The 11,992-nt window shown below is 34.2% G+C and overlaps 1 protein-coding gene across 11 annotated transcripts in view; it reads left to right on the top strand.

Annotated features, from left to right (window-relative positions):
* LOC115212901 (phosphatidylinositol 4-kinase alpha) overlaps positions 1-11,992 on the top strand; it is a 162,150-nt gene that overhangs the window by 112,300 nt on the left and 37,858 nt on the right. For 5 of the 11 annotated variants that reach the window (XR_004999797.1, XM_029781704.2, XM_029781703.2 and 2 more), the window contains 3 exons: positions 619-746; positions 1,771-1,779; positions 11,251-11,391. Coding sequence is in view for 10 of the 11 variants with exons in the window: in XM_029781704.2 (XP_029637564.1) it covers positions 619-746; positions 1,771-1,779; positions 11,251-11,391 (278 nt within the window). In the remaining variant the exon portion in view is untranslated. The remainder of the gene's footprint in view (positions 1-618; positions 747-1,770; positions 1,780-11,250; positions 11,392-11,992) is intronic. The other 6 variants (XM_029781709.2, XM_029781707.2, XM_036504208.1 and 3 more) reach the window with 4 other exon arrangements.

The following is an 11,992-nucleotide window of genomic DNA, read 5'->3' as shown; positions in this document are numbered from 1 at the left end:
ACTGTTTAAGCGTTGGGCCTCACGGAAGCAAAGTGGTTGATGCCAGTGGCACGTGAAAAGCTCCTTTTGAGTGTTAGGCCTCACGGAAGCAAAGTGGCATGTGAAAAGCTTTTGAGTGTTGGGCCTCATGGAGGCAATGACCGAGACCTTTGGCATTATTGTTGTGCTTGAGAAGATAAAATAAGCCAAGATAAAATAGCAGTCGTGACAGATACTGGGATCATGTAACTCTCAGAGTGGTTGGTGTTAGGAAGGGCATCCAGTTCTAAAATCCGTACCAAATCAGACTGGAGTCTGGTGCAGCCTTCCAGTTTGCTAGCCCTGGTCAAAGTGTCCAGCTCATGCCAGGATTAAGTAATTAAACTTGTGGGTTAGTTTCTCAGATTTTAATTGTGCATGTTAATTTTCGCTTTCAGAATAACTTCTCTGAATTCCTCTCTAACAGATCTCACATAGTATAACAACATTGTTATAATTTCACTCATGGAATTGCTCAGACATCTCTCTATTTTCTTCATACAAGATTTGTCTTATTTCCTTTTGAATGTATTACTCAGCTGTATTACCCTCCATGTCATAAGTTATAAATATTTTGCCCCCAAATGTATATATTTCTAGTGGTCCTGTAATCTGCCCAACTCAGCGTGGTTCTGAGTTAAGGGAAGACATCATCAGTTTGATAAAGTTCTGGAAATTGATGCATGCTGACAAGAAATATCTTAAGTCCAATGTGTTACCATTCTGCGGTAAGTTAGTACCAATGCTTTTGGCAAACTCTTCTAACAAAGACAATAGTTTTGTTTTTTTTTCAGTTTTTTTTTCTGATTCTCCATTCATTTTTATATGAATGACATTTTGAATTATTCTTATTTATGTATGTAAAATAACAATAAGTCAACAGAGCTGTTTACTTTTTCTTTTCTTTCTCTTTTTAAAGAATAAAACTTAGAAAACTAGCTATTGAATTCATATAAGTCAAATTAATTTCTAATTAGAGTATATAGATCTGCATGCACATGCACGCCCTCTTGTATACAGAGATATAATCATGTTGAAAATAGGACTATTGAAAATTTCAAGTTTGGTGTAAAAAAACTGTCTTTCATCATTTTATCAATGGCCATCAGGTTTATGGAGATTTCACATCAATTTTTAAAAAAAACTATAGTCGTATTTCCAACATTAACGAAAGCATATATGCTGTACAAATATATTTTTGCCTTTGCTTTAGATAATTGGCGCCGTAGTGTCCAGTCTTTTCTTCTTCTCTTCTGCAATTATTGCTAGCCATTTGCTGATTAAGCATTTCATTCTTTGTCATAGTTTCTATGCTTCATTAGTATTGTAGATTAGCCTTAATTCCTTAGCAAAACGAATATATAAATGTTCTTTTGTGTAATAATAGTTATTCTATTTGTCTTTTTTTTTATCATGTAAAAAGTTTTATGAACCAAACTTTTGGATTCACCTTAACATTTCCTCCATTTCCTGTAAATCTGAGACCAGAATTAAGGATTCAACATCTTTCAGTGTTATTTAATTCAGTTTTTCTGTAAATATAATTATTCTGTATTCATTGGTCTGTGGCCAGTTGGAACACTGTTTTCAAATGTAGTATTCTGATAAATATTTTTTCTTAAAATACACCAAAAAAAAAAAATTGCAAAGAAAACCGTTATTTAAGAATATCTTCTATTTTAGAAAGAAAGTAGAACATTTTTTTCAAGTATTTCTCTCTGGTATAAATTTTCCGTTTCTGTCTTATTTCAGCTGCTTCAGGTTTGACATAATTATTTGACTCAATATTATCTTTGCATGTCTTTAATCTTTTCTGATTGATATGTTTCTGCCAATTATATGTTTTGTTTCCAATAATCAACAGTTGGATGTCCACACATCTCTTTACTTATTCAGCTTATAAGCCTCAGTCATATTTTGTAACTGTTGCTGTCTTTTGACTCCTGAATCTTTCTTACACGTCTGTGCATGTCAATGTGTTGAGTGTTTCTTTATGATTCTCATTAAGTAATCTTGAGTTTGAAGGATTGAGCGTGTGCAAACTAATTAATCAGCTATGCATACAAACTAATTAATTAGCTGTGCATTGGACATTGGTCAAGGCATGTGAAGGAGTGAGATGGCAGTTCTGATGGAATGAGAATTAGTGACAATTGTTTTGCATTAAACTGAGAATTTAGGAAATGGTAAGCTAAGAAAACCCAAATGAAGATAATTGGTAATATAGACAATGAAGAACTGTAAAAGAAATAGCAAATACAGCAGATATTTTCAACAAATGCTGACAAGGAAAATGGCTGTAGGATCCAACTGTTTCATAATTTCTTAATCATTTGCAGTAATTGTCTCTTGATGTGGAAAAATATTATTTCTTGGGTACTTTTCAAAATTTCAATTTGAATTCTAGACCAGTTCTCAGTTTGAATTCTATGTTACCAGTTCTGTGATTACTAATCTTTTTTCTTTGAAATATAATTATATTTTCTTCATTTACTTTTATCATGGATGTCATTATTAAATATACTATCACTATCATAAATAACTGTTACTATGATTGGTTGACCCAATACTTTCAATTGTAAAAACCAATTCCAACCAGTTAACAAAAGACTCATTTCCCTGCAATTAACCCTTTAGCATTTAAACTGGCCATATCCGGCCAAAAGTATTCTGCTTGTTTTATGTTCAAACTGGCCGTATCTGGTCTCTTACACCAACCCTACAATATCGTTTTAAAAATTAACAGCTACCTCATCAAAATCTCATAGCTCCAAGATAATGCCTGATTAGTTCAAAACAATGAGGATGAAAAAGCATTAATTTTGGCAGAATAATGCGAACACGAAAGGGTTAATAGATGTGTGCGTGTTCCTCCTAGATTACTTGTCTCCATACATTGTCTTACTGTTTCAACAAACACCGAATTTGCAAAATTCCTTGCCTCTCTTCATCAAGAGGTTTACCTGTCATCCAGTTTCGGCCACAAAGCTACTATCCCTTCTGCATGAATCCTTCAAGATTCTTGGAAACAATTTATTCTTTCTTAGATGTCTTTTAGTCAAATAAAACTAATGTATTTAGCTAATGTCTTCAATTGGTTCCAACAATTCCTAATATCACTTTAGATTTTCCCATGGAATTTTTAAACAAGAACTGGAGATTTTTCTCATTGGTGTTATCTCTTTATTTCAGATCCTTAGAAGGACATAGATTTTACTTTCTGTTGATACTTTGTAAGATTAATCCTTTTATTTGGCCATATTTCTTATAAAGTATATTTCTGATGTAGTCATCTGTGTACCATATTTAATGTATATACACCATTGAAAGGTATGAAGCTGTGGTTTTTGCTTGAGAGAAAATCTCTTTATAGATATGTCGTGTTAAAAACACACCGACAAAAACCATAGCAATCATGCCTTTCAGTGGTGTATATGCATTTAGTATGATGCACAGATGGCTGTTTTAATTTAATGCGGTTTCCATCGTGTACGTCAGTGCTTCTAATGTCTTTCAATTAATTTGGAATAAAACAAAAATTTGGTGGGATATTTAGGAAAATGACTGGCATTCTTAAGAAAATTCCAGTTCACAAAAGGTTTTAACATAAAAGTATGTTGGAAGATTTCAATTTAGATATAATTTTGTATCAGAGAACCAGAGGTAGTTTAGGTGAGTTGTTATTAAGAGTTAAATATGCTTCTTTCATATATTGCATCAAGGTGAGATGTGAAAGTTTGACAGTAAAATAGGTGCAACAACTTGTTGCAAACTCGTTAGATTTTATCTCTGAGAAGCTGTCCTTTCACTGCCAGAGCAATATATTATAATGTAGGTTGTTTTATTTGTACACGTTTTTTGTTATTAAAGGCCATAAGTCCTAGCTTGACATAATTATGTACATTATCTCATAAGGTGACCTCATCTCAACCTCCTGTCACTCAAAGACAGGAAGAATAAATTCTAATCTACAGAATACTCTTGCTTGTTCATTGCAACATTTGTAACTGCAGTCTGTTGTGATGATGATGGTGATGATAATAGTAATGGTTTCAAATTTTGGCAGAGTTGATTACATCCATTCCAGTAATCAATTGTTACTTTTATTGGACCCAAAAGGATGAAAGATACAGTTAGCCAAGGTGGAATTTGAACTCAGAATGTAAAGACTTGGAAGAAATGCCATTAAACATTTTGTCTGATATGCTAACAATTCTGCCAGATCATTGCCATAATCATCATCATCATTTAATGTCCATTGTCCATGCTGGCATGGGTTGGACAGTTTGACCAGGGCTGGTAAGCTGGAAAGCTGCACCAGACTTAAGTCTGATTTGACATGGTTTCTATGGCTGGATGCCCTTCCTAATGCCAACCACTCTGAGAGTGTAATGAGTGCTTTTATGTGCCACCAGCATGGGTGCCAGTTGTGTGCCACCCGTATCTGCTAAGACTACAATTTCACTTGGCTTGATGGCTCTTCTCAGGCACAGCCTATTTTTAAAGGTCTTGGTCTTTTGTCATTGCCTCCATGAGGACCAACTCTTGAAAGGTGCTTTTTATGTGCCACCAGCATGTGTGCTAGTTACATGACACCAGCATTGGCCACATTGCCTTCGTGAGGCCCAATGCTTGAAAGGTACTTTATATGTACCACTGGCATGGGTGCCAGTTACCTGACACTGGCATCGGCCATGACTATGATTTCACTTGGCTTGATGTGCCTTCCCAGGCACGGCGTATTGCCAAAGGTCTTGGTCACTAGTCATTGCCTCCATGAGGCCCAACGTTCAAAGATCATGCTTCATTACCTCTATGACGGTTTCAAATTTTTGGCAATTTTATGAGTTAGGGTAAGTTGATTACATCAACCCCATTGTTCAACTGGTATTTTATTGACCCCGAATGGATGGAAGGCAAAATCAGCCTTGACAGAATTTGAACTCAAATGTAAGCCCAAATCAAATGCCACTAACCATTTTGCCCAGCATGCTTACAATTCTGCTATTTCACTTCTGTAAAAATAATAATAATAATAAGTCATGTGCTGTTTATCTTGATACGAGGTCACCATGTTGCACACACATAGTTGTGAAGCATGTGCCTAGTGTATCCTTATCAGACAGGTAGTCATGATGAGTGTATGGGGCTTCATATAATTGTATGCTTCTGCCACTTCAATAATAATAATAATATGATGATGATGATAAACATAATAATAATGATTTGTAAGATAGGTAGAGATCTATTAGATATTATTAGCTTGGATTAAAGCTAGTTACATCAATGCCAGTTGTCAACAGAGGCTTATTTTATCAACTCTGTTGAAATGAAAGTTGAAATCCCATCAAGGTGAGATTGGAACTAAGAATATAAAGTTCCTTGACTAAATTCTGCAAAACATTTTGTCCATCATTCTACCAATTCTGTCAGTAATTACAATTATTATTCTTATAACAGTAACAGGTAAGTATAAATAAGATGTTCTGTCTAAATTGTCAATATATTTCTGTCTTTTCATATGAACATAGTTGAGTGTTGCTTAAATATTTATATCCTTGTTTAATCTCTTCTAATTTTTGTCAGCTTATTGCATTCTTTACAGTGGCATTCCCTCATTTAATTTCTGTCATCAGCAACAGTTGCCATCATCAGATGTATACAGATTGCTTAATGATTCAAGAATTTAAAAACTAACAATCATATCTTTTCATTGATATGTACTGTGTCTCTTGGATGTTTTATTTCTAATAAATCACTTTGATATTTTAAGTTATCAGGGGACATTCCTATAGTATTCCCCCTCTCTGCCATTCTGCAGCCTACTTCCTATGTAACAGTATCCTTTATCATCTACAAAAATTACTTTCTGGGAAATACTGTTTTATGTGAACTGTCATTTTATAAGTGCTTGTTTATTGTTGTTCTTGCTTACTTTTTTTGTTTGTTTTATGTTATAGAATTTTCATTTAATGTGTTGTTGAAAACTTCCAGTCCTTTGGTTAGGATAAAAGTTATGGTAGTCTTGTGTTGAGAATCTGACAGTATTCAGATCTGTTACTCTTGCAAAATGATTCCATCATGGAATAATGGTGTTACCTGTCAGATCAGCCCAAATTGAGTAACATTATGATCAAAAGTATTCCACTCGTGACAATTCCAACATTTTGTACAGCTAGGGTATTACTTTCTAATGTGCCCTTTTCTTAAGAGGGCAGTGTGGTTGCTATTTCCTGGTTTAGTGACCTTGTAGAGCTCCCTAATTGGAATAAGGTTTTAAAATTTACATAAAGTGCTGGTGTAACATAAAAAGCTCCCAGTATGCTCTGTAAAGTGGTTGGTGTTAGGAAGGGCCGCCAGCTGTCAAAACCTTGCCAAAGCAGACAATTAGAGCCTGGTGCAGCTCTTGGGTTTGTCAGCTCCCGTCTAACTGTCCAACCCATGCCAGCATAGAAAATAGACGTTAAATTATGATGATAGTGATGAGTGCAGTTAATAATTACAGGAACTACAAATAGATAAGAAGTGTTTAGAAAGGCCTAGTGTAAACCTGTAACCTTAACAAATCCATGAATGGCTGATTTATGAGTATTATACTTTGATAAATGAAAACCTTCAAAGTGTGACTCTAGAGCAGTGGTTTTCAACCAGGGTTCCGCGGAACCTTAGGGTTCCACCAGTACAGTCCAGGGATTCCGCAAGAAGTTACAAAACTGCTAAAATCGGCTGTAATTTTTAATTCTCCTGTGCAGATATGTGTGCATAAGACTATTAAATTATTGCACAGGGGTTCCTCGAGCCAGTGGAATGTTTCCTTGGGGTTCTGCTCCAGCAAAAAGTTTGAAAAGCACTGCTCTAGAGTGTGCTGGAATTGAGTCAATAACAAATAATACTTCTATGAGATTCTATATTGGCTGAGATGAGATTACAGAGAAAATACCAAGATCTTCATAATATTGGAATTGGATTAGACATTAACATTTTGATAGCAACCTGTAAGAGACTGGACTTTGCTTGTATGATACAAGCTTACTCTTTTAAAGTGATCTAAATTAAAAACGACCCATCAAAATTTCATATTAATTTGTATTTCGAACACTAGTTTAATAATGACAAAGTTATTTTACTATATTTTTCATCATTTCCAAATAAATTGAAACAAAAGCAGTGCATTTCAACAGAAATCTTCTCTCTATATAAACGGCAGTTTGTCTGTGTGTGTGTCTGTGTGTCTGTCAGGTTGTACCCTCACCCTGACCACGGCTTTCAACCGATTCTGATGAAACTTGACACACACATAGCCCAATGTCATAATTCAAAACTAACGCAGCGAAAATTTTGAAAAGTTCCCCCAGTTCTGAAAAAAATCGATAAATTCGACATGGGGTCGAGAATCAGAAACACAAACCACAGACTGTCTAGGGGACGCAACTCCACAAAATTTACCATCATTTTCTTTTTCCATTTTTTGGCTATAACTCTCTAAAAATGCTTTATAGTTATTTCCCTTACAAACCCGAGCAACGCCGGGCGATACTGCTAGTACAGTGATAAAAGGGTTAATATATAAGGCTACAAGAAAATAGTTAACCCTGTAAAATCCACTTTGTAGTATACACAGAGTAATTGCCAGAGCTTTGACATGAATCCATCGTCATACTCATTCACAGCTACACGTAGAATGATACGAACATTCTTAGCTTTAGTATGTTTGATTCCTCAGCTAGAAATGGCAATATGTAACCAATACCAAACTGTTGCTTTATCAGAATTATTTTGGACATTAAATTGTAAGATTTGGTTTTATAATTTCTTTTCTTTTCTTTTTTTTTTCATTTCTGTTCAAACAATTAAATTCCTCTCCTGTCCATATTTTTTAAGTATCTTCAACAAATTCTCAGTTTTTGTGAATAAGTTAGATACGAGATCCAGTTGGGGAGATAGAGGTTAGTGGGCCTGTTCTTTTACACAGTTACTCTCTTTCACACTGCTATTTAAAGAAAATACTTCAGTCATCTAAATTAATAATAATAATAATAAAAACGTTATAGGATGAACATTTTTTCTAGAAATGTTTACTGTTGTTGTACAGCGGAAATTTTTTTGCTCTCATTGCAAACATTTGGCTTTAGTGTTGTGCTGCACATTGTTAAATTTTTGATTGCCTTATATTGTGAACATTTGGCCATATTGTTGTGTTGCACATTATAAATTCTTTACTGCCACATATTGTAAACATTTAGCCTTGTTTGTGCTATGTCGTGTCTACTTTTCTCCATCAATATATTTACAAGCGTTTTATTTGCTGTAATTATCTGTTTGTTCCAACTCCATTACCGATATCCTGCTCTGCTATATAAAACAGTATATTGACAAATTCTATCACTATGACAGGAGGTATATTTTCTATTTTTATACTGTTACTACAAGTAGATATATTCTTACCTACTTCTGACTTGTAGAGCTGTCTTGCAATCTACTTTAATTACTGGGCACTGTTTATGTTGACAAAAGTGTTCCAAAGACATCCCCTTTGAACATTTGGATTGTTATAAAATGATTGCAAACAAGAGATACTTTTGTTCTTGTTAAAGCAGTTATTTTTGCGAAACCAAGGAACTAATTTAACTTAAGGTAGAAGCTGTTAATAAAAAGAATTCATTAATTAATAGGCAATTAACGCACAAAGCAGTTTTATTGCCTGATTGGTAATTATCAGATGATAATTTTCGAGAGTTTTAAATGATTATATATGTCATAACGCTTTTACCTCTCTTTAGAACCAATATAACTATTCACATCTGGGTGTAAAAACATGGATTATGGTGATTAATTATTTAAAAAATTGTTTAGTGTTGAGTTTGTTTGTTTGAAACTTATGTTTTGTTTCTGGCGTTCAGCAGAGGGAGTGCATTGTGCAGCTTGCGGTTACTTCTTTTAAGGGACAATACCAAACACACACACACACACACACACACATTGATTGGTATGGGAACAGCAGTCTCTTTCTACTAAGTATTATAGATATTTTAGTGTGCATAGGAAGTCATTTGTTTTATCTCTCGCTCTCTTTTTGTATTTAAAGTTAGACTAGAAAGAGCAGTGCCAACCACATTTTTGTAGGGCCTCACAGACTGTTGGAGTGATAGTAAGAAACCATGATTAACAGGTTATTGCATTGGAAGCACGACATCAAGATAAGTTCTGTCAGAATATCAATATTATATTGAATGGGCTTCACTAATGTTGTCTAGGGACAGAGGAATGGACTTCACCAAAGGCATCCAAGGATGATGTGACAGTGCTAAACTAGGCAAAAGATGAGATGTAATATATTTAATAGGCTTCCTCACAGTTTCTTTCTACCAAATTTCACTCCCAGAGTTGATCTAAGATTATGGTAGCAACACTTGCTAAGGTTCCATGTAATACAACTGAAACTCAGCCAAGTGATTAAGAAATGAACTCAATAACAGCCATTCATAGCAATACTGATCACCATTGCTTTCAAATTGTAAAATGATGCCAAAAGAATAGGATTAAGTGTATTTGAGGGTTTGACTTCAGAAAATGTTTTAGTCATTTTGGTTTCTTAGATGACAAATTGATGACGTATACCAATAAACTAAAGATAGTTTTACCATCATTGGGAAGTTAAATGTTTGCATTGGTTCAAGGAGAATTTGAAATCAGAACCATTTAGGTGTGTTGGGGCTTTTTGTATAAAGCACTTAGATTACTTAGTTTTGTAGCTACTTAAGTGTTAATGAAATCCTAATTTAAATGAATTAAAATTCAAAGTTTTGTTGTCTAAACCAACATTAAAATTTGACAAATGCCTTTTTTTCTTTTTTAAACTAAGCAAATATTTAATGATTTTATTACATAAACAATAGAGCACAAATTTTAGGTCAAAAAGTACAGCGAATTGTAGTATTTAAATGGTACTTATTTTTGACCTGAGAAGGACAATACCTAAAGTGTAACTCAGCAAAGTTTGAACACAAGTGACTGGGACCCAGTGTAGCTCTGTAACTCATTATACCTGTCAAATGGTCCAACCTAGGTCAGCAGGGAAAATGGATGTTAAATGATGACAACGACAATGATTAGTTATTTCTAACATGGGCTGAAATCCATGTAAGCAAGGGTTATGGGCCATTAAATCAGGCTCAGTACTGATTGGTGTTTATTTTAACAGTTCCAGGATGAAAGATAAAGTTGACTTTGGCACGATTTCAACTTGGAACATAAAAGGACGTAACCAAATATTAACGAAGTTCTTTTTAACTTAGACACAAAGCCACGGTTGTTCGTTGCTGGATGTTGTCAACTAAGAGGATCCCAGTACTTTACTGATACCATAAATCCTTGAGTATAGTCTGCCCTTGAGTATAATATGCAGGGGATTTTTAGGGGGCTCTACCTCTGAAAACCCTAAACCTTGTGTATAATACGCACCCCTTCTCTAACTTGAGTCAAGGAGGTCTATATACCATCCTTGGTTTGTAAAAATGTATAAAGGATGTAACATCCTTTATTATTATTGTATATATAACATAATGCAAACGTGTAGCTTTTTTGTGCATTTTGTTTGCAGAAAATAAAGAAATAACAGTAATAACGTTTAGTAAATATTGTTTACTGCAAGTTATGGATGATTCTTTTATGACTTCATTGCTTTCAGGTATAGCTTAAGGTATTTTCGCGCCCGACATCACAAAATGCATCTGAATAAACTTTACCGGACAGCAAATAGAGACTCATACATTGCTTAGAAAATAATTTTCTTTTTTAACCTCATATATAGTATGCACTAGGGATTCTGACCTTTAAATTTTGGGACAATAATGCGGGTTATACTCGAGGATTTACGGTACTTCTTTGATCAACATCAGATTTATGAAAAGCAATGTTGACTAGCATTAGTTTATGCTTACATACATACATACAAGCATACATATATATACATATACATATGTGTGTGTATATATTATGTGCATCATCTAAGAATAGATTAACTTGTTAGGAAGCACGATGAGTATGTTTGTTATTTAGTTCCATATCAGAGAAGCAGTCTTAAGGAGAGTAACCACATTTTGTTTTTACTGTGTCAATGCTGCCCAAATTCTTGAATGCTAGAATCACTGTTTTGTTTTTATTTATTTAAATTTTCTTTTTTCTTTTAAATTTATTTTTCTTTTTATGTTTATTTCTTTCTCACATTCCTAGCTACAGATCCTAGTAATTTGAATCCCGCTCAGCTGTCTATGTCTGGCACATTTTCATCTGACCTGAAGTCATCGCAATCGTCCAGTGGATGGATGAACACCATCAATAGTGGGGTTTCAGTACATTCCAAGAGATCTACCAGTATGTAAGATTTATATTGTGCGTGTGTGTGTGTGTGTGTGTGTATACACTTATATATCAATGACTGATTGTATATGAATTCTTGAAATACATTAGTGTGTGTATATATATATATGTGTGTATGTATATATATATATATACACACACACATGCATATATATATATATATATCTATATGTAGTTCTACTTTTATTGACCATGTGTTTGTGTTCACAGATTCCATCATACACACTGTTATTGGTTAGCTTGAGGTCAGTCCCGATTGAGCACATGTATAATGAAAGATGCTCCGGCCATGACCATTTCCCCTTTTTCTTTTTAGCGGTATCAAGGACTACAATATCTGATGTGTACTTTTGAGGGAGACTTGGTTACTATTTCTAACAAGCTGAGCAATCATGAAAGGACCCTCTCATCTTGCACACACACGCACATACACACACACACACACACACACACTGTTTTTAACATATCAAAGTTTTCTCTATCATATTTTAATCCAATTAATCTTTTCTAATAAATCTAATGTTTCTATTGATTTATTATTGTTGTTAACCTAAGACAGCCTTGGTCAAGCCAAGCCATAATGAAAGCTATTCCG

This window comes from Octopus sinensis, linkage group LG6 (assembly GCF_006345805.1).
Source record: "Octopus sinensis linkage group LG6, ASM634580v1, whole genome shotgun sequence".
NCBI classification, from domain to species: domain Eukaryota; kingdom Metazoa; phylum Mollusca; class Cephalopoda; order Octopoda; family Octopodidae; genus Octopus; species Octopus sinensis.
This window is presented reverse-complemented; position numbering and strand designations above follow the sequence as displayed.